The sequence below is a fragment of the Mus caroli genome, unplaced genomic scaffold, assembly GCF_978045245.1.
Source record: "Mus caroli unplaced genomic scaffold, Mus_caroli_1 scaffold_5, whole genome shotgun sequence".
Lineage (NCBI taxonomy): Eukaryota > Metazoa > Chordata > Mammalia > Rodentia > Muridae > Mus > Mus caroli.
The window spans coordinates 90,071,581-90,096,402 of NW_028227260.1; the positions used below are offsets into that span (position 1 = coordinate 90,071,581).

The 24,822-nt window shown below is 32.9% G+C and overlaps 1 protein-coding gene across 1 annotated transcript in view; it reads left to right on the forward strand.

Annotated features, from left to right (window-relative positions):
* The window catches only part of Cfap47 (cilia and flagella associated protein 47), a 262,175-nt gene that overhangs the window by 209,174 nt on the left and 28,179 nt on the right, over nt 1-24,822 (forward strand). The window contains exons 55-61 of the mRNA XM_085838136.1: nt 179-290; nt 2,977-3,081; nt 4,097-4,253; nt 9,207-9,305; nt 18,395-18,554; nt 19,952-20,046; nt 21,605-21,760. Of these exons, the coding sequence (XP_085694262.1) occupies nt 179-290; nt 2,977-3,081; nt 4,097-4,253; nt 9,207-9,305; nt 18,395-18,554; nt 19,952-20,046; nt 21,605-21,760 (884 nt within the window). The remainder of the gene's footprint in view (nt 1-178; nt 291-2,976; nt 3,082-4,096; nt 4,254-9,206; nt 9,306-18,394; nt 18,555-19,951; nt 20,047-21,604; nt 21,761-24,822) is intronic.

Here is a 24,822-nt window from a genome sequence, read left to right on the forward strand (position 1 = left end):
ATTGACATGTATTTATTTTACAATCAAATTAGATATTGTTTCTCACAAACATATGCAAATATTATGCAATAATGTAGGTTTTTAAGGGTGATAAAATTCAGTTAAAAATGAAAAATCTTATGATATCATTGATAAGTTTAAACATCACCAAATTTGCTACTTTTGATTTTCCTCCTAGCAACATCATTCAAACCCTTCCTTTATATAATCCTACGCATGAAACTTTAGAATTGAGAATAAGGAACAGTAATCCTATAAATTTTGTCATCGAGCTTAACAGAAAATTACCAGTAAGTACATTCAGAAATCCATTAAACTGATTTCTACAACAGCATTTTCTAATTCTACTTTTAGAATTCTAATGAAATATTATCATTAGAATCATTAATAATAATTTAAATTTTGATGTTTAAAAAGTTATATTCTATTCTCTTTTATACTTGCTCATGAATTGTAATTTATTTAACAATCTCATTTTGATATAGTATTGAAATTATATATGTAAATTATAGTCAATACACTGGTTGTATTTTGTCTTTTTCAGCCATTTTATCAATCAGATTTTATAATGGTCTCTGAGTAATATAATTTTATCTGAACAGCTATTGTATAGCTAAAAACAAGTGTTTTAAAACCGTTGTGAGTTTCTAGCCCTGCCCCTATCTACACTTTCAGATTCTTAGAAAGTTCTTGCTCATCTTCTGCTCATGTCTATCCCATTGTCTCATTTTGGGATCATGAAGAATATGATTAAGTTAATGAGCCTAAATCATTTTTGGTTTCCCTAAGGTACACAAGAAGTTAAGTTTTAACAAGTAATCACATTTACAACCTACCAGACACCAATTATATACAGTAAATTTCACCCCATATCCATTTCAAGTAAACTTCAGTATGATAATTTTAAGACAGGCATGGTTGTGTGCTTACATTTCTAATCATAGCTACTCTGGCTACTCATGAGGCTGACAAAAAAGGCTAGATGGAGTGAGCTGAGGAATAATAATAATATAGAAAAATTAGAACTATTTCCAAAAAATAAATAATTACAGTGGTTTCTTTTTATCAAAGAACCTCTTCTGGACCTCTGCCGGCACATATTTCTAAATAAAAGCCTTTACTCTTTAGAGTTTAAAGGCTGTTGAACAAGAAGACACTTTTTTGTCTTTATACCTTAATATTTGTCTCTTGGTGCCAACTGAGATGTGGTTTATGAGGCTTGGAAAAACAATAAGGGAATATAACATAAATTATACATTAGGCTTCCTGAGATTTTAAATAAGAGGACTTAAAGGGAGGGGTTAGTTAATGGAGCATATTATCAAAGTACTTTTTATATATGTATGAAATTATAAATAAAATAAATTTTCTGCATGAGAAGTTAAGGTGTATATGTTTATCTATAATTATACTAACATATATAAAATAATTAGTACTCAATTTAACAATTAAGCAGTGAATCAAATTTAAAAATCACTGCTTGCTATATTTAGTTTATATGTACACATTAATATTTAAAAATATATTAGAATTAACATGTTTAAATGTAGCCGGGCGGTGGTGGTGCACGCCTTTAATCCCAGCACTTGGGAGGCAGAGGCAGGTGGATTTCTGAGTTCGAGGCCAGCCTGGTCTACAAAGTGAGTTCCAGGACAGCCAGAGCTATACAGAGAAACCCTGTCTCAAAAAAAAAAAAAAAAAAAAACATGTTTAAATGTGTCACTTAATGGCATAAATAATTATAAAGCATATAGAGTTCATTGAATAGTTTGCCTGTACTTTAAATTCCTCATTAAAAGTAGAGTTCTTACACTATATATATATATATATATATATATATATATATATATATGTGTGTGTGTGTGTGTGTGTGTGTGTGTGCTTTTACAGAAGATGCAAATCTCGTGTCCTCAAAGCAACAAAGACAGTATATTGAATAATTGTATAATTAAAAATACAGGCATTTTATTCCTTTATCCATGGCTTTAGACTCCATTTTTCTTTTACTAATTTATCGATCATTATTAGGCATTAAACTTAAAAAGGCTAATATTAGCAATAACCCAAATATTATATATGAGGCAAAGCTGTTATATATAAGCATAATTAACCAATTGATAATAGATACAATAACACATGAAAATCATAAAAATGTTTTATTTTCAAATTCCTGAATTATATTGTTTACAACTTTTATTTAAATAATATTTATTAAATTTTTTGTGTTTCATAACTACTATCAGAGATTATTAAACACCAAGTGCTACATTTTACAAGAATTGATTGCTGCTATTGGATTGTAATTTTGCTTCATTGTGCTTGAAGTTCATTTTTCACTCTACCTTAGTGTAAAATGTCTTTGTCATGCACTGTGTTGCTGCTATTCCATATCCACTGGTATTACAAATTGTAGTATCCCCAGTGTAATATGTTAATTATATATGATACTCAAGTTTTCTGTACATTTTAATTTAATCATTGTTTCCTTTTATTATCCCTAAAAAAGAATTGAAACATTATTTTACACACCACCAACTAGTACCATGAATATAGCAGGATGAAGTGAAAAAATTATAAAAATTATACTGATGTTTATCAAGAGTTCATTTGTTTTAACAATGACAAAGTTATGTTAGGTTCCTATAGGTACTTGGCCTGTGCCATAGGATGTTCAAAAGCTATAAATTCCTAAATAAAGTACCTATTTCCATGGTAATCCTGACATCTTAATACATAGTGAGTAAGTCTTGCATGATCATTGTCTAGAGAAAGAATGTGGTCTGAGAACTACCATAACAAATCGTACTCATCACATCCTGTATAACCAATATTTGTAGAATGGGTATACAAAACAAATTTTTGTAACTCCTAAAATTTATCATGCAAACCCAAGCCATTCATAGATTTGGCACACAAACATTCCACCTCAAAAAAGTATTGATTTTTTGATTTTCTTGTCTTTCTGAATTCTCACAGTTGGTCCTCCTACCCCACTCTACCACAGAGCTCTCTGTTTACTTTCATCCATCCAGACTTGGGAGACATGGTCATGAAACATGCATTAACTTCTATTGTACTCAGGTATGATTAGTATGTTCCCAGACAAAGCTAATTTAATGGATTTCACAAAAAGTACATATGTAAGTTCAGTTCATCTTTTTGTATCTTTTGCAAATAAGCCACTTTCATTGCAAATCATTAAAGAAATATTTTAAAGTACAGTAGTATATTACTGATCTGTAAACAGCTAATAAGATATGCTGTAGTCTTTAAACCTAGAAGTAGAACAATAAGTTCTTTCTCAGGTGTGAGATAAAATAAAACAAACAAACAAAATACTCATTTTAACATTTCCTAAACCAGCTGAACACTCAGCAATATTCCAATCAGTCTAAGTGCTCACTGTCTACATGCTGAAAATCTCCAGTTTTCAGTGGTTAAATTTGAACCAATAATTCATCTCTTCACCTGCTAAGTCCAGACCTTTTAACTTTTCCAATCTTTCTTTCTAACCTTTGTGCCCTTTATGCCCCTTGTTATCCCCGAATGACCTACATCTTTTTTATTTATTCATCACATTGACATCTTTTGCAAGTAAAAGCAGTTCATAAAATTTTAATTGAATGAACTTCTGTATGAACAATATATATTATGTGTGCCCAAGTATCTAAAGAACAAATTTTAAAATAAGCTTTATAATTTATTTTTGAAGCATAAATATTTGAAATATCTCATAACCTTTGTGGAAATTTTTATATAAATTTCTCTTTCTTCCTGGATTTGCTTGATAGTATCTACCTGAACTGACATGTACAACTGGATGAATAACTGAAAATGAGATAAGGGCAGTAGTAGTCATATAATATGTGTACATATGATATAAAAGTAGAATCAAAACTATTTAGGGAGATAAAAAGTAACAACAAAAGGGAATGGGGAATAAGAAAGTCAGTGGTAATAGTGCATGCAGGGGAATATGCTTACTTATATGAAAATGTCAGTATGTGATTCATACATTGGACAGAACAATAAAAGTTTTTATAAATCTTGAAAGTCAAATATATGTTCAACTATGGTTGTTTCTTTTTTAAAACAGTTTAAAGAATGGAAATTCTACCTGTTTGGAGTAGGACTATACCCCAAGCCTATAGAAACGAAAAGAGTAACCACTATTCTTGGTCTTCAGGCATCTGCCATGATACATTTCAGAAATCCTACCAATGAAGATGTTTCTGTTGATCTCATATTAACAAGTATGCTATTTTTCTTAAACTTTATAGATATGTCTTTTTTCATTAGAAAATAAAACCATCTTATCAAATAAAAGCATATAAATAAGAGGTAAGATATGTTTGCTAAAACACACCTCTTAAGTTGATATGAGTTAGTTGATATATAAGATTCTTATGAAAATTTTCAAATATTCCAGTTCTTATTATGCAAAAGTTTATAGAAATTCTAGTGACACCTTGTTAGGGATTCTGAGATCTTCCTGTCCAAAATCTCAAAAGGAAGTATTCTACCCTTGGCACTAGAGGTTTTGTTTAATAACCCACTACATATGGAAGGATATATCGATAAGTAGGCATAATACATAGATAGACAGACAAACAGACAGACAGACAGACAAGAAGTATTTCACACTTGGCACTAGAGATTTTGTTTAATAACCTACTGCACATGGATGGATTGATTGATGGATGGATGGATGGATGGACGGATTTACAATATAGCAGATATTCTTCTAACATATTCTTTTCTTCTCTTCTATTCCCTCTACCCATCTCCCTGCTTGCAATTTTCCACCCCATTTATTCCACCTCTCCATTTTCATATTTCCTGTTTGCTACCATACCTCTTCCCTTAAAGACTTTTCTTCCCTAAAACCACTAATAGCCTCATTCTAGTTTCTTGAGTTCTACCGTTATTCCAGGTTTAACACACAAAACTATAAGCTTCAATGTAGAACCTACATGGGAAGCATGCTTCATTTATCGCAGAAAAGTTGAGAGTTTTCAAGAGAATCTGTGCTTCTTGCATTCATAAATTTGATTTTGCAGCATTTTAAAGTCTAAATCCAGAAATATTTGTAGGCATTGTATACAGACAGAGAGAGTAGATTAGAGTCAAGAAGCTCGGTTCCAGGAAGTTGAAGCCAGTTACAGTAGAAAAGTCAGTGACATTAGTATATGGAAATCATGTGGTACATTCTTCAAATTTCTCCCACATCTGAGAAAAATATTGGTACTTTAAGGAGCATAACCATTTCATGCAGTTATTTTGTTTCTAAGTAACTATAATATGTTGTATAAAATAAATGTTTCTAAAGGCATTTTATGTTATTGACACATTTTATTTCAGATCTGTATTTAGCTATGCCCAAATTAAAATTGTTCTGTACTTAAGTATTTGACTGTAGTATATGACTCAGAAATTGAAAACATTTTTAATACTCACACACACATTTACAAGGGAATAATTCATGAGTATTTATGGCTTCACTAAAATACAAATCCTCGTTGTCTTCTGAAATTTACACATGAGAATGTGAACCTAACTTTAACATGTTGCTTGGTTAATATATTTTGTTCACTTGAAATTGAATAGTTGATATGCAATTATATTTAGACTAAGTTAAACACTTTCATCATCGGTTATTCAGACATAACCTGTGACTAATTCTTTACTAAGCATTTCACCTGCACTTTTTTCAAGCTATTTTAAGACAGAAAATATTAGACTAGTGCTAATTTGGGTGCCCATTCAATTGCCAACAACACAATTTTTCTAATTGCTTCCTTTGACTAAAATAGCTTTTTCTGCCCACTCAGGGTAAGTTGATGGTCAGTCAATCTATGGATGCCAGGAAATAGTGGATAAATATCAGTCCATATATCCCTGTTCCTGCACTGTGTATTCATTGTAGGTCCATAGTTCCCTATGTAATTTGAAACTTAATCCCCTGAAGCCATGAGTTAAGTAATAGTATACTAGTCATAGATTTGTTTCCTTTTTGTTTCTGACTTCTGAACTCCCCAAGACCACTTCTCAAATAACAATTTCCAAGAAAACTCTAAAACAGGAATCCCATAACATATTCATTATATTCAGTTGTAAACATTAAATGCTTAAGGGACTTGTTTTTGATCACAGTACCATTAGGAGCCATTAAATGGAGGAGTGGGAAAGAAAGCCTGAGTCTCCAAAGGCAAATCCTTAAGGATCTTTGCATATAGCTTCTCAGTGGGCAGAACTACTTCCCTAAATCTACAAAACAAAAGGCTTGATTGAGGAAGTACTAAAGAGTAACTGAATAGACTTAGATGTTTTCTTTTCTGAGAACTCTGAAGTCTCTTCAGGAAGTAACTTGAAGGAGCCCCAAATCTCTGTACTTTCTACACCTTCTACCTGTTACACTAAGAAATTTATTGAGTCAACTTCACTCTCTGGGTATTTCATATACTTATGAGTTCAGATGACATAGAAATGTTCATCATGATTTGTTGGAGATGTTATTGAAAACATTTCATAGAATACTGCATGTGACTGTTTATAAAATTTGAGAAACTGTTGTCAGTTATTTATATCAGGAAGACACTTTTTTGACCTATGAAGCCTGATTGTCACTTTATAGTTCTCTATATTTTATAATTTTCTCTCTAATTACAATAGAAAGAAGATAGGCTTTTGAAAGAGAGCTTTCAGTTAAGAATTATGGAAGTCAAGCTATAGAAAATAAATGATTCAAGGGTCAATGCATATATTACTCTATGATAATTCAAAACGTAGCTACAGAGGATATGGCCAAAATACTCTTAGGATTAGTGAAAATTCTCTAATGCAGATCACCAATGAGTATTTTTGAGACATAAAAATTTCTGGAAAAATTTAAATGGTCTAGGAACTTAGGATTTGTTACAAATCCATTATGCCCCACCCTAGAGCCCCGTGAATTCGTGACTATGTTAAATTTTGCAGACAACTGTTAAAATTAACTATTTTTCAGTTGTAGAAATCAGCCTTAGAAATTGTTCAAAAGTGGCACTAGAGAGATGGCTCAGTAGTTAAGAGTTTCAGAGTACCTCAGTTCAATTCCCAGGAACTACCAATCAGTTCACACCTGTCTATAACTCCAACTCCAAGGCTTTGACACTCTCACACAGATATGCTTGCAGGCAAAATGCTAATGTGTGCAAAGTAAAAATAAATTTTAAAAAGATATTTTCAGAGGTATACAATGCCTAAATTGACCAGGATCTTGAGCTGATCATGTCAAGATGTCTTCTTCAGGATCACCTGAATGTCAGTCCTGGGTGGCTCGTGTAAATCCCAGTCTTAAGGCAATAAATAAGAGTACCCTATGCCAGATTCCTTTCGTCCTTTGGATGCCAGGTGAAAAGGAGGAGAGGCCTTTACTCTATCAAAGGCCTCTAAGCAATGTTCCTTAATGCCACTGCTTTCTTGTTGTGTCAGCTCTTCTGACACCTTGGTTTTCCATTCTGCCATCAGTTGGGGACTTTACCTAATCCACACATGTTAGGGAATCCTTTATGGACCTTGCTTGGCTTAGACATATATGTCTGCTGAATGGTAGGTGCCCATGGATTCAGTTTTAACAATCACTTTATTCATTAGTAATTATGTCCTTGTCTTCAAACTCTTTCTCCCAAATGTCTATCCTGTTGATAATTAAGGAAATGGAGAGTAACTACATAAGGATATAACAGTATGAATTGAAACATTAGAAACCAGGGCAGGTCTTAAAGATATAGATAGTACTAATTTAGGGGCAATAGATGTTTAGGGTCAATAGATGTTGGTTCCCTTGCTCCTATCACCACTTCCTTAGGTTCAAATATCAATAGATACTGGTTCACTTGCTTCTAACACCAATTCCAGACCTGCTCATTTATGAACTTTTTAGTATCAGAACTTCCTTTAATTGGTAGTGTTATTCTTTCCAAAGTGAGTGTTTTCACTTGTCATGGATGCTGGTAATACAGGAGTTAAATATAGTTATTCACTATTGATCTATTGTGGCCTGAAAACTATTGCATAAACATCTTGAAACTATATCACATATGGATAACAAATACACTTATCTCTCATTTGTTGTTCTATTCTTTCTGTGGAATTTTATATAATAATGTATCTAAAAAGTTGTATAAATGAATGAAGCAATAAATTATATCTACAAATTAGCATTTTATTGTTTCTTACAGAAATGGCTATTCTCTGAATATTATGCAGTTTTCTGTATATAAATTTAAATGTAAGAATAGGGATTTAGTTAAAATCTTTAAATAAGATTAGACTGTGCTTCAGTCAATAGTGTAGGAGAAACAACACTGAGGGTAAAATGTTACATTCACATTTTATATATTTGAAGAAAACTAGTATTTTGAGATTTATGACTGGAAAATTATAGCATCCAACAAAAGAACTTTGATGTTCAATTTAGTTGCATTGTCTGCCTTTGCTTTGTTTATAATAAAAAGCTAACACTTTTATATACTGTAAAGTAAAATAGAACAATTGTTTTATCCACTTTTAGATGAATAATCTAAGGCTCTACTTGCTTATAATCACTTTAATTATCTTTACTTAATGTTTACATACCTTTATATTTATAACTTTTTATTCTGATTTATTAGTTCTAGTTAAGGTCTTGTCATCATGAGCTATTCCAATACAGTTTGCCATTAGACTGCACTTTTAAAACACTGATAGTTACATAATGAACTCAAAGCATTTTTGAGTCATGTACTTCTATGATTAAAAATTTTTCAGCATTCCCTTCCAATTATGTATATATTGAATTTTTGCCACCCTATGCATTTATATAGATATTAGTATGTGCTTGTTTGCACTGGGGTTTAATTTCATAATTAATATTGCATAAAATAGATATATACATAGTATACATTAAGTGCTATAATCCATTTTAGATGGATAGATTCTCCATATCTGTTATTTGAGTACTTAAAATTAAAACTTCACTAAGTTGTGAATGTATTTTGAAATATTTTAGTACTACATAGGAAACCAATTCTAATGTTGAGTATGTTTTTCAACTTTATGTCAAAACCTACTTTGAAACATACTCATCTAAGTCTCAAAGGGACTTAATTTAATTTCCATTTCCATAGAATTTTATCTTCTCAAGTGTGATACTGAATTGTAATATCTCTTTGTTTCTTAATTAGATAAAGAACAGCCCAAGGGTCTTGCAATTGACCAATGCTGGAAGACCTTCCTCCATGAGAATGCTGCCTTTCGGTTTAGCTCTCTGAGAAGAACACATGGTACAGAATTTCTTTCTCACATTCTGCACATTGCTACATTTAGAAGATGTTCTGTTCTTAATAGCTAAGTCCATTGTGTAAATGAACCACATTTCATTTATCTATTCTTCAGTTGAGTAACACCTAGGTTGTTTTCAATTACTAGCTATTATGAATAAAGCTGCTGTAAACATAAGAACACCATAAGAAGATCTACCTTGGCCCACAAAGACCAAAGGGCATACATGAGATGGGCCTAGTTCCCCTACACATATGTACCAGATGTGCAGCATGGTCTCCATGTGGGTTTCCTAACAAGTGGAACAAGGGCTGTCTCTGACACTGTTGCTTCCTTTTGGATCTCTTTCCCCTGGGCTGCCTTGTCCGGCCTCAATAGGACAGGATGCAGCTAGTTCTGCTATAACTTGATGTGCCAGGGCTGATTGGTATCCATGGCATGGGGCTTTCCTTCTCAGAGGAGAAGGAGAAAGGAAAATGGAAGAGGAGGAGGGCTGCAATTAGGATATAAAATAAGTAAGCAAATAAATTAAGGGAAAGCTTTTTAAGTTGTTCAGTATATACATTTATCCTGTTTTTGAAACTTCAGTTTTTCAATATCATACCAATAAAAAGAGGAATTAGTCCAGGGAAATTTTAGGAGCTTGTAAAGTGTTAAAAGTCCTCATGAAATCATGAAAAATTATTTCAACTTTGTAGACTGTTTACTTGCAGATTTATTTTAATGTATAAACATAGCACTTCCAAATATCATTCTCACCAATATACAATCAAATAGGAAAAAATTTTAACTTTTAATAAGTTAAAAGTTAAAAATGTATGTTATTGCCTGAAGGTAGAGCTTTTCAAGAAAGAACTGATATAGCCAGTTCACAAATTCAAAATTCATAAATTTGATACAATGTCATGGATGATGATGATTACTTTCACTGAATTGAGAAAACGGAAATTTAGAAAACATTAAACAGAATTCAGTGAACTTCTTGTCTCTGCCCTGGAGGTCTTTCCTTTCTATTTCTTTATAATATTTCAAGGAGTATAAGCAACAGCCTTTAAAAGAGGGAGTAGAAATTGCTATAAAAATTAAAATATAGACCATTGAGATGACTCAGTAAACAAATGTACTTGCCACCAAGCCTGTTAACCGGAGTTCAAGCCCTAGGACACACATGGAAAACTATGATTTTCCAATTTTTTCCTCTAACCTCTACATACAGTTTGTGCTAGAGGGCACATACATGTGCACACAAACACAAAAAAATATGGAAAAACAGAAAGGTAAATAAACAATTTAAAGGTTTAAATACTTGCAGTAAAATCTATATCCAAGAAGATATTTAAAAAGTGGCCACAAGAATTTTTTTCCAGTTTTTCCCTTATTTTATACTTTAATAAAATTTATACGATCAAGCTTACTATAGTGAAATTGGGACAGTGTTTATAGAATAAAAATCATTGCCTAAAGTTTTGAAAAAATTATATACACACACACACACACATATATATATATATATATATATATGTATATATATACATATATATATATAAATTACCAGGGTATGATTGATATATGAACAAAGAAATTTGATATCATTTATAATAGAATAAAAATGGATCTATTCTCAAATATCAATGTTATATTTGTAGCAGTATTTAAATTCCTATAACTATATTTATTATTGTTTATTTATTTGTATTAATTTGTATTTATTATATTCAATTATATTTATTAACCATTTACTTGAAATTTTTCAATTGATTCTGCAGTGTTTTTACATTTTGAAATAAATTGAAAATTCACCTCCATTTGAATCTTTTCTGTATTTAGTAAGGAAATAATACAAGTATATAGGCAACTCTTTCATTTAGTCCTGTAGTTCATCCATATACTGCTTTCCTATGTAATGAAAATTCTATTTGATTACACATTCAGTTTGCCCATTTCTTTTTTTTAATGAATAATACCAGTCATTTTGTTGCTATTTTTCCAATATGACCTATCATACATTTGAATCTTACATTTTATTCCGTTGATACATGTTGCAGGATTTTTTTTTTGTTTTTTTTTTCATATTTTTTATTGGGTATTTATTTCATTTACATTTCCAATGCTATCCCAAAAGTCCCCCACACGCTCCCCCACCCACTCCCCTACCCACCCACTCCCACTTCTTGGCCCTGGCATTCCCCTGTACTGAGGCATATAAAGTTTGCACGACCAATGGGCCTCTCTTTCCACTGATGGCCAACTAGGCCATCTTCTGATTCATATACAGCTAGAGACAGGAGCTCCGGTGGCGGGGGGAGGGGTTTTGGTTAGTTCATATTGTTGTTCCACCTATAGGATTGCAGATCCCTTCAGCTCCTTGAGTACTTTCCCTAGCTCCTCTGTTGCAGGTTTTTAAGTACCATAAAAATATTATCAGCTATTTGAGAGTTTCATGTAAGTTTTGATCATAATAAACCCCCATCCTCCAACTCCTTCCAGATCCACACATCCTTTCCTGCCCACCCAACTAAACTTGACAGTATTTATCTTCATGTTGATGACCATTTTTTTAAAAAGACATTTACAATAGTGGTTATAAATGTGAATAAAGTTCAAGTTTACTGGACAAAAATGTAAGCTTGCAGTAGCAGCACTTTTAAAATAAAAGTAATATAGATAGCTATTTTATATAGTATTAATTTCTGTATAATATAGAAAATGGATTTTGTGTCTTAATTTTAAGCTTTCTAATTTTAAAAACAGAAAAAACATTATGGCTTGAATTGTTTTCATTGTCCTCTAATGGTTTTCAAGTTTCACCAGCTCTTCTGCTGTATTCCTTATTGACTTTTTTTTCTTTTCTGTTGTGAGTTGACTTTTAAGATAAACAATGAGTACTTGCCTGGGCAATGGTTTTGACATTTCAAAATGTGTCCCTTCCTACCCTATGCTTTAAGATCTCCAAAGCAGTTCATCTTCTAAAACTTTCTTGTTTGTTCTGATATTTAATATGGCTTGATATTAATGTCAGATTTTCCTGATTATTTAAGGACTGTGAACAAAAGGATGGTAGCACACATGTGAGCTTTGTGTCTCATGCTATTATTGGCATTTTTCACTAATTAAGACACTGTAGGAGCCAGCATGGTGGCACATGGCTTAAAGCCCAGCACTCATGAGTTAAAGGCAGGTGGAGCTCTGTGAATTTGAGCCAAGCCAAGGCTAGATAGAGAGACTGCCTTACTTAACACATTTCCTCTGGGAATACCATTATTTATCATACACTTGAGCCTTTTTTATTCTTAGGGTGGATAATATAATAAAATATAATTTTGTTGATTTTGATTTGTTTTATTAGCATACATTAAACATAATACCAGGCTTCATTGTAATATTTTCATCCATGTACATACTACTATCTCTTATTCCCCTTCCACTACCATTAATGCCTTTACTCTTAATTAGGTAGTCTTCCTTTTACTTTCATGTTCACTCCCCTGTCCTTTGAGTGACTCAGTGAGTTATAATCTCAAAAAAAAATTTTAAAAAAAGTGGGTGCCAGAGACAAATAAAATACAATCAGCATTTAAAATAACATGTGTCAGACAAAGTTTATTTTTAATGTAAGATTTCAGGAACTAATAAATGGTTCATAGGTAAAATTATTTTGCTAGTAGTGGTGTGACATGCATATTCTGCCATCAATTAATATAACTATATACAAGAGGTTTATATCGTAAGACACTTATTTTTTGTAATTTTTAAAATATGACATTTTGCACATCCTACTTCTGCTTAGCAATTTTCAAATGTTTATTACCAGTAGAAAGGGCATTGTTCCCATCTTCATAGCAACAGCAAAAAAAGTCATAAACATGCAGGTATAGTTCAGTGTTAGAATACTTGCTTAGCATGCTCAAGTCCTTTCAGCCTCCACATATAATATATACTAGCAGTATAAATATATGTTATGTAACAATATATAACATATATATATACATGCGCATATTAATTTTATAGGGCTTAAGATTGAGCACTTGTCTACATTAAGATGACTGGGAAGAAATCAGGACAAAAGTATTGAACATCCCTACAGTGTGGTTTCTGGGTGAGAGTTTCCTGAGATATAAATAAACAAATAAATAAATGACATTTAGAGAGAAAATAACAGTGGCAGCATTTTGGATAAATGAAATGTAATTTTGTAGTATCATTTTAATTTTAATTTTGAGAATCTTATAAGTAAATTTATGTTCTAAGCCAGTAAAGTTCAGTGTTAGAATACTTGCTTAGCATGCTCAAGTCCTTACCTTTGTCAACTTTCCTAATGCTATGATTCTTTAAGACGGTTGTTCATGTTGTGGTGCCCCCAACCAAAAATTTTTTCCACTGTTATTTCCTAACGGCAATTTTGCTATTATTGTGAATTTTAATGAAAATATCTGATATGCGATGCCAACAAGGTCTTAACCCATAGGCTGAGAATCACTGTTTTAGGATACCTATTACAATTTCTAGTACGTTCTTAACAAGAAAATTCCTGATTTATTCTTTTATATATATATTTTTTTAATTAGGTATTTTCCTCATTACATTTCCAATGCTATCCCAAAAGTCCTCCAAACCCTCCCCACCACTCCCCTACCCACCCACTCCCACTTTTTGGCCCTGGCATTCTCCTGTACTGGGGCATATAAAGTTTGCATGTCCAATGGGCCTCTCTTTCCAGTCATGGCCGACTAGGCCATCTTTTGATACATATGCAGCTAGAGTCAAGAGCTCCAGGGTACTGGTTAGTTCATAATGTTGTTCCACCTATAGGGTTGCAGATCCCTTTAGCTCCTTGGGTACTTTCTCTAACTCCTCCATTGGGGGCCCTGTGATCCATCCAATAGCTAACTGTGAGCATCCACTTCTGTGTTTGCTAGGCCCTGGCATAGTCTCACAAGAGACAACTATATCTGGGTCCTTTCAGCAAAATCTTGCTAGTGTATGCAATGATGTCAGCATTTGGAAGCTGATTATGGGATGGATCCCCGGATATGGCAGTCTCTAGATGGTCCATCCTTTTGTCCCAGCTCCAAACTTTGTCTCTGTAACTCTTTCCATGAGTGTTTTGTTCCCAATTCTAAAAAGGGGCAAAGTGTCCCCACTTTGTTCTTCGTTCTTCTTGAGTTTCATGCATTTAGCAAATTGTATCTTATATCTTGTGTATCCTAAGTTTCTGGGCTAATATCCACTTATCAGTGAGTACATATTGTGTGAGTTCCTTTGTGATTGGGTTACCTCACTCAGGATGATGCCCTCCAGATCCATCCATTTGCCTAGGAATTTCATAAATTCATTCTTTTTAATAGCTGAGTAGTACTCCATTGTGTCAATGTACCATATTTTCTGTATCCATTCCTCTGTTGAGGGGCATCTGGGTTCTTTCCAGCTTCTGGCTATTATAAATAAGGCTGCTATGAACATAGTGGAGCATGTGTCCTTTTTACCGGTTGGGACATCTTCTGGATATATGCCCAGGAGAGGTATTGCTGGATCCTCCGGTAGTACTATGTCCAATTTTCTGAGGAACCACCACACTGATTTCCAGAGTGGTTGTACAAGCTTGCAATCTGACCATTTCCTTAATTTCTGCTCCATTTTCATCCCTACACATCTTGTAGGCAGGTCAAATTTTGAATCAAAGGTTTTGTGGGTGGATTAGTCTCCCCCTTCCCTGAACTGGAAACCCAAGCTGGATACAGGAGGTAGCCACTTCAGGCTCCATGTCCCTTGCTGGTAGGAATCCTGATTTCCCTTATCTCTCTCCCAGCTCTCTTACCACCCTCCTGCTTTCCCCATACCTTATCCTCATCCCTTTTCCCCTCCCCAATCCGTCTTCCACTAAGTCCCCTCTTTTCCTCAACCTCTAATGTCTATTTTATTTCCCCTTCTGAGTGAGATTCAAGCATCCTCCCTTGTACCCTTCTTGTTAATTAGCTTTTTTGAGTCTGTGGGGTATAGCATGGTTACCCTATATTTTATGGCTAATATCCACTTATAAGTGAATAAATACCATGCCTGTCTTATTTGAGTCTGCATTGCCTTACTTAGGATGATATTTTCTATTTATATCAATTTTCCTGTAAATTTCATGTTGTCCTTGATTTTTTTTTATAGCTGAGTAGTATTCCATTGTGTAGATGTACCACATTTTCTTGAAGGGCATCTGTTTTTGTTTTGTTTTGTTTTGTTTTTACAGTTTCTTGCTATTACAAATAAAGCTGTTAGGAAAATAGCTGAGCAAACATTCTTGTGGTACGGTGGAATAATTTTTGGGTAATGCATAAAAATTGGGTCTTGAGGTAAAACTATTCCCAGTTTTCTGAGAAAACACCAAGATTGATTTGGAAAGTACAATTTTGCACTCTGACTAACAATGGAAGGGTGTTATCCTTTATCCATCTCCTTGACAGCATGTGTTGTCCCTTGATTTTTTATATGATCCATTCTGGAAGAGGGTAAGATACAATGTCAATTCTCTGAAGGCTAAAGATAGTGAACATTTCCTTCAGTGCTTCTCAACAAATAGAGAGTCCTCTGTTGAGAATTCTCTGTTTAGCTTAGATCTGTACCCTAGTTTTAGTTAGATTGTTTGGGTTGTTGTTGTCTACCTTCTTGAGTTCTTGATATATTTTCCATATAACTCCTCTGTTGGATGTAGGGTTGGTAAAGATCTTTTTCCATTCTGTTGGCTGCTATTTTGTCCTATTGATAGTGTCCTTTGCATTATAGAATCTTTTAAATTTCATGAGGTCGCGTTTATCAATTGCTGATCTTAGTGCCCAAGCTGTTCATATTCTGTTCAGGAACTTGTCTCCTGTACCAGTGAGTTCAAGGCTATTCCCTACTTTTTATTCTATTATATATAGTGTATCTAGCCATTCTTATTATGTTAATCTCACCTTCTAGAAGCATGGAAGATCTTTCCACCTTCTACTATCTTCTTCAGTTTCTTTCTTCAGAGAGTTGAACATCTTGTCATATAGGCCTTTCTCTTGTTTGGTTAGAGTTACTCCAAGATATTTTATAATATTTGTGACTGTTTTGACAGGTACTGTTTCCCTAATTTTTTCCAGCCTTTTTTTAATTTGTATAAAGGAGGGCTACTGATTTTTTATTTAGTGAATTTTGGATTCAGCCAGTTTTGGTATTTCTTAATTCTTTTTGGACACAGAGATTCCAATATCTACCTAGGTGCTTAAGGAAATGATATCCAAGGTCATTTCCAATATTGAAGAAGAATAAAAATGACAAAATTTAGTGGCTGCCTATGCCTGATAAAAGAAGGGAAATCCTAAAAATGGGATTCTGTTATATATATTCATAATTTCTTTCTGTGAAATAACAACCAAAAAATATAAATATAGCCCCTTAGGTAATATTACATTTTGATTTATCTACTGAGCTGATAAAACTAGAAAGCTTCTTTTATCTCTTTATTTTCTACATACTCATATAGCCATGACAACTTACATCCATTTGATCTTACTTTTACATGTATGAGTACATAGACTGTCAGGAAAAACAAATGAATAAACAAAAATCAAACAGAGAAAAACCATAAAAATTCAGTTGAGGTCAGCCTACAGAGGTGAGCACACACTGCTTGCTTCTCTCCTGTGCTCCATCAGCTTCTGTCTTATGGAGGCCTGCCAAAGGAACACTCAATCTATGAGCCCATAGTCACTCTGATGCCTAAACCATACAAAGACTCAACAAAGAGAATTTCTTTTATGAACAGTATTACAAAAGTACTAAATAAACACTTGCAAACCAAATCAAAGAATGTGTCGTCCAACATGATCATATAGGCTTCATCTCAGAGAAACAAATATAGTTAAATATTCAACAATAAAATGTAATCTATCATATAAACAAACTGAAAGAAAACAAAACATGATCATCTCATTAGATGTTGGGAAAAAAAAACCTTTGACAAAATCTAACATCATAACTGATAATCTACTTGCTTTGTGATATCCCTCATCCTTGGCATTTTTTTTCTTGCCTTTAACTAGTATCTGTCCACTTTTGATCACAGTCCTCATTCCTTGATTAATCCAAAACCTTCACAACTCATCCTCTAAAATTAGAATCATCAGTACTAAGCCCTCTGTATCTTGAATTGGCCTTTCTAAGCCTTCTCTGAACCTTCCTTCAAAGGCCACTTTTTTTTAATGCAGCCTTTTAAATGAGCTGCTCTCTCTCTCCTACACAATCAAAATCCTAATCCTGGAGTTAGTTAGGGAAGGCTTCTTCCTTCTATATATCTCTTACCAGACCATTTATTATCCTCCCCTCCTCAGGAATAGGGTCACACAATACCTCCCTTCAGTCTGCTCTCCTAAATTGGATTTCCTTCTGGATGAAAAGATTTTATTACCAGCAACTTGAGGGTACCAATAAAAGTTGTGAACATATTTAAATGTACAACAAATAGCACTGTACCATTTATACTATAAATTTTCTCCCTTACTTGTCCATAACATATAGTAAGAGTTGGCAAAAATGCATGATTTTTCTAGGTCTTTTATCCTTCTATATAAGCTTAGCCATCAGTTTTAAAAATTATCAAGTTCAAAGCCTCTTGAGAAGAAACTTCTTACCTTCAAATAAAATGTATCTTAGAATACAATTAAGGAAATTTAGGGGAAATATAGTGAAGCACTTACAACTTACCAGAATGTGGGTTTTATTCAGAAGGAATTTAATGGACAGTAAAAACATTAGGATATTACTCTCTGCTATTAAAATTATGTGTAAAATTAAAAAAAGAACATGTGACATTTGTCTTTCTGAGCCTAGTTACCTCATTCAGTATAATAATTTCCTGTTCTACCAGATTATCTGCAAATTTCATGATTTCATTTTTCTTTACACATAAATATAATTCCATTGTATATCTGCATGAGATTTTGTTGTTATTGTTGTTATGCATTCATTAGTTAAAGGACATTTCAGTTATTTCCATTTCTGGCTATTATGAATAAAGCAGTGAAGAACAGGCTGAGCTAGCACATTATAAGATTTTGAAATTGTTTTATGTATTTTACAGGAATTGTAGTGCCTCCTAAAGGAAAATTAGATATCCCAGTGTTATTTATACCTTCTACTATGGCATTGTATAAAACAATGGTGATTGTTAAAATGAAGAGAACAAACAAAAAGAATTGGCTAATTGACAATTTTGATGAACTAAGTGCAGAGGCTAAGAGGTAATAATTATAACATAGAAAGAAAATAGTTTATGTATTGATTGAACTTGATGTGATAGGTTTCCTTAATGTGTGATACACATTCAACATAAATCTCAATAAGATCTGAACTACTGCAACTCATATGTATAGAAAAATATGTTTGTTTGTTGAAGTATTACCTTTAACCAGTCATATGTGTAGAAAGGGAAAATAATGACTGACTGCAGCTTATCTGAGTGAAATTGAGAATTGTAGGGCTGGCACTCACCATGTGTTGAAACACTGCTGCAACCAGTGTATGTCATTTCTATGTCATTGCCAATATGAAGGTAACTTACACTCTTTCCTTAGCTGAGCATTAAGCCTACATCAATAATAGTACATGTAAATGTTTGCTCTGACTTTAGGTTAATTATTGTAGAAACCTTAACGAAATTGAAATCTTAATTTATATATTTATGTATTTCTTCTCCAATTTTTTTTTTACTCTGGCTCAGTTATTATCAATTCTCCAAGAATTTTAGCATTCCCAGAGTAACAGTTATTTATATGCACATGCATATTCACACACACGTGCACGCGTGTGCACGCTTGGGCACTCACACACATATACACACACAGTATCCCAGTGAAGTATTACAATGAAAGGAATCTTATTAAAAACCTACTGAGCATTGTAAGTTGTGGTTAAAAGCACAGAACCCTTTTGCCTTTTGAGTATGGTGTCCTAGGCAGCAGTTACACAGGTCACATACACTCTTAATCTTCTCTGTAGTTTTTACTATTTTATTTTACAAGAAATTTCCATCTTCAGAAATAATCAGCAAACTTTTCTAAATTTTTCCTTAATAGTATATGAAATGTATGCTCTGATTTTGACTGCTGTCATCTTAAAATAAAGTTAACATGCCTTTCTGGAGCCATGTAATGAAGTGTATTTCGTGATTTTCAGTTACATTTAGTTACAGCAATAAATAGAGATGTACTCTTGGAAGGTAGAGACTGATGCTTCTACATTTAAACTTACACCCCATGATGATTTTCTTTGGAATAATTTCCTTAGTCTTCCTTGTACATGTTTATGACATCGTCAGCTTAAGGAAAAGGTTTTCTCTTTGATACTTTTGTCTGCCTAAATATAATTGTGTAAACTTTACTAAAATACCTTCAGAGTAATTAAGAATACAGCCTTTTTCTCTTTATTAGTTATTTTGTTTTTTTGAGAATATAATATAATTTCATCAATTCCTTTCTCTCACTCCAAACCTTATACTATACCCCAACTTCCTCTTTCATATTCATGGCCTCTTTTTTTTTTCATTAATTGATGTTACATACCTGTATAACTATTATTTCCTTGATCTATATTGACAGTACTTCTGTTTTGTGTTAACTCTCCATATTTTTAAAAATAGATATATTGGAGTAGACTATGGGGAAATTCAAGCAATACACTGGATGTACCCTATCATTGGACTTCCCCAGGCACGACCACCTAAAAGTTCTCCAGGTAAGTATCTTGTACTCAGGAGAGAAGAAACACAGAATTCCAAGAGAACTTAGTATCCTGTAACTCCACTTTATGCAAATACAAGCAGATATACTGCAAGCAGCCCTATTGGTGAAAGTGCTGCGACACCCCTTTCTTTCTCACCAGTAGGTATGATAAATCATGTCTTGAGTACCTACCATAAAAATTTCTGATGGAGTTTTTCAAAAGCTTGAAATTCTGTTCTGTCATGCTCCATATCAATTATTGCAAATGAAAGAATTAGACTTTCATCCAGGCTGAGGCTATACAGTGGTATAGTGCTTCCTTAGCATTTAAATGAGCCTGGGTTCCATCTTCAGCAACAAAACGAAGTAATGAGATGAAATGTGATTCCATCACACTGAAAAAGGAAGGTGTGGTAAGTTTTTCTTATACTGGAGCACTTTCCTAAATGTGATACCACTGGTTATAAAGAAAGGCCAACATTAAATACTTCCTTGTTTTAATTGGAGAAAAAAAATCCACATATATAGAAGTATCTTTGACATTGTTCAATAGTATTATGAAGCTACTATCAAATATTAGTTACTCTTATATAATTAGGAATTATGCAAACAAACATTTGATTGTGATATACTGACAACATTTACATTTCATAGGTGTAAATATTGGCATGTAGTACATGTGTAACTACCATAGAGAGATCTTTAATGCTATGAAGTAATATTCATACATCATATTTAAGGTTTATATTAAGTCATTGTAGTCTTATATATGGCCACTAACATGATAGATATTATAGATTTGAAATTTAAAAATCATTGCAAGTATGAATTTTAAAGTACATATAAAAAGCCAAAAGGCTTCACTGTATATGTAGCAGAGGATGGCCTTGTGAGAGAAGAGGCTCTTGGTCTTGTGAAGGCTCGATGCCCCAGTGTAGGGGAATGACTGGACAGGAAAGCAGGAGGGGATGGATTAGTGAGCAGGAGGAAGAGGGAAGAGATGGGGGGTTTTCAGAGAGGAAATGAGGAAAGGGGATAAAATTTAAAATAAAGAAAGAAAATAATAAAAAATAAAAATTTTAAAAATGCCAAATAGTGGTTTTTAAATATTATAAATTCAGTATTGCTGAACTTTGATTTTAATTATTTGAAGGCATATACTTTACTTTTATTATAAAAAATAGATCTGAGTAACACGGTAAATATGCAGATTTTTAAAATGTAGTTCATGTTTCCAGAGTTGCGACTTGAGTTAGTAACATGACTATATCATTTCCTGAAACAAATTTCTACATCCTAATATGGTCTCATATATATGTGTGTGTGTGTGTGTGTGTGTGTGAGTGAATATATCTATGTATGTATGCATGTATATTACATAATTTGACTTTGACTTTAAGATACTATTTTTATCTACTATTTAATGTTCATGTTTATAATATATAGCTATTTATGCCATATGCAGCACTAATTAAAATTATTTTCAGTGAAGTTCTATGTTTATAAAAAATTAATTTATCTCAATAATTTACCTAACTATTGAATCAACTAAAACAATTTTTCTCCTACAGTTATCATAAGATGTCAGGCCAACAAACAAAGAGAAGAAAAAGTGGAAGTGTCAATACTTGGTAGTTTTTTGACTACACATCCAAAACCTGACATGGCAGAATTTTTAGTTTTTCCAAAAAGAAATGTATATAAAAATATTTATGAAGATGTTGATGGTAAGAGAATTGTAATCATAGCTTTAAGAGTTAATTATAGTAAATAAAAATTCATTACTTAAAATATGGGCTGCTAATTGTTCAGTAATTAAGATCCATTTACTTTTCATTTACAATATAACATTCAAATTAGTATTTAAGAATGCTGTAAATTGTCTTTACATAGCAGTTTTCTCAGTTATGATGATAGTTAGAGTTACTACATGATTTATATGAAATGGATTGTAAATCTCTCATCATTGAGAAAAGAAAAATTTCAGTAAATTTATTTTCTAGCAGAACTCAACTTTAATATCTTTCCATTCTCTATTTTCCTCGTTTTTTGGTGTGGTTTTGAACTTTAACCCAGGATTTCATAGGTAATATGCAAATACTCGGCCATTGAGCTAAACATTGAGTTCCTTCTGGAGTCAAGAATTGTTACTAACCAGGCAGTGGTGGCTTATGCCTTTAATCCCAGCTCTTGGGAGGTAGAGGCAGGCAGATTTCTGAGTTCCAGGTCAGCTTAGTCTACAGAGAGACTTCCAGGACAGCTAGGGATACATAGAGAAACCCTGTATCAAAAAACAAAAACAAAACAAAACAAAAAAAGAATTGTTACTGAAGCCATATTACATTTATAAACAAATTTGAATGACTGTTTCTTACATTAGAAATTTTGAAAAATTATATGAATTAAATATAATACTTAAATGAATTTTTAAATATAAATTTTGCTGCAGATATTTCATTTGTGATTCATATTTTCTATACAAATTAAAATAATTGACATGTGTTTTGAATAGAGCATTCTAGATCTAAAAATCCAAAATCTGAAGCCAAAATTATTCCACACCTAACCTCATATGACAAGTTGTAATCATAGCAAAAATATGTAATCAACAGGTAGAAAATGACAGCTATGAAAAGGGAGGAAATATTTACAAACTATGTATCTGATGAGGGATTGAGCTCCAAAATATATAGGGAATGCCTACATCTATTCAAAGTATGTGATAACCTAATTGAAAAATAGGCTAAAGAATGTGAAGAAACTTTTCTCCAGAAAAAATACAGAAATAGTTAATAACCATATGAAAATATATCCACTGCTGCTTATAAGTATTTACTGGTCAAATCTCAGAAAAGTGTAGAATCACACTTAGCTCCCTGATCATTATTTTAAGAAGTGAGAAGAATATAGAGAAACTTAAGCCCTTTCATACTCTTGATGGGAAAACAAAATAAATCAACAAGTCTGAATATTAGCATGGAGTCACCTCATAAAATTTGAAACAGGATTCTACATTTATTCTACTATTCCACTGAATGCAGTTCTAAAAGAATTAAAATGAGAATCTATATATCCATGTTCAGTGAAACATTAGTCCCAGTACCAAGATATAGATGGAAAACCAAATGTTATCCTGCAACTATAAAGGTAAATTGGAAAGTGACTGGAATCCATAAACTCATTTGAGTTAAGTAGTGCCTTCCACAATAACTGAGTGAATTGATATTACATTAGCCATTTGTAGACTCCCTAGATGTATAATCTACACATTAGGGATGAGAAGAAAGCCTGAATCTTGGATACAAACATTAAGATAGTGAATGGCCAGCTCTCTGCTCATATTTCTTTCTTCTACTAAGGCATATTGTTTGATTCTCTGAATGCAAAACCTGATAGCAGTGAACAATAACTGAATGTAATTTTTGTTCTAATATTTTAAATTATTTTGACTTAATATGCACATCTATATAAACTCGATGGGAAAAAAAGAACTCCCAATTTCCCCTTCCTTATGATATGTTTTATTACCTCTGAGTCTAATCAAGCAGTAAGCCATTATTACATGAAAATGCAAGGAATACTCTGATGTTTCCACTGATACCTTATATATACCTTTAAATTATTTTTACATTTTTATCATTCATCTGTAATGTAACTTGTCTGCCAGAACTAGGCACAGTCTCTAATTAACAAGACATAGACTCTGTGATGGAGGTATTAAAAGTATGTTTGAATGGACTTATGCACTGATTAAGTAGTCTCAAATATTTAATTTTTATTAGTGTATATTAATGTATAAAATACTCTCATTATGGAATTTCCATATATGTACAAGTTATACACACTGATGTTTAACTCACCTATGTTATTTAAACATTTGACATTATCCACCAGAATATTATCTTATCAAGTACTTAGAATTCTATACTACATTTTGTAATATAGCTCTTATACCTTACAGTCTACTGTTCATGCTTAGGATATACTCTATAATTGTAGCTCTTGGTCCATGCATTGTTTATGCTTCTTTGGAAATTAGTTTAGTGACTTTCCAACTGGGGCCATTAATCTGAGACTGGTATTACTGCATAAATGCATAAGACTCATGTATCTTTTTGTTTCTTTCAAAACACCTTTTAAATTTTATGTATATAAGTGGTTTTCACACATGAATTTATGTCCACCATATACATGTCCATGTACAGTGCCCTACAGAGTACAGAAGCAGAACTCTAGTTAGTGGCTCTGTTCCTGCAGGTTAGTTTACTCAGTGGGTTGACCTGTGGGGTTCCCATCCCCTTCAGGCCTGTCAATACTTCCCCCAACTCTTCCATAAGAGTCCTTGACCTCTATCCAATATGTGGCTATGGGTATGTGCATCTGTTTCAGTTAGCTATTAGGTGGAGCCTATCAGAGAACAGTTATGCTAGACTCCTGTCTGCAAGCATAACAGAGTATCATCAATGGGTGCTTGTCCATCTTAAGTTGGGTCAGTTATTGCTTGGCCATTCCTCCTCTCTCTGTCCCATCTTTGTCCCTGTATTTCTTTTAGATGGAAAAAATTGTGGTCAAAATTTTGTGGGTGGGTTGGTATTCTTGTATCTCCACTTAGTGTCTTGCCTGGCTACAGAAGGTACAATTTGTAAATTCATTTGGAATTAAAAAAAAATCCCAGGATAGAGAAAACTATTCTCACCAATAAAAACTTCTGGGGGACTCATCCCTGACCTCAATCTGTACTACAGAGCAATAGTGACAAAAACTGCATGGTATTGGTGCAGACAGGCAC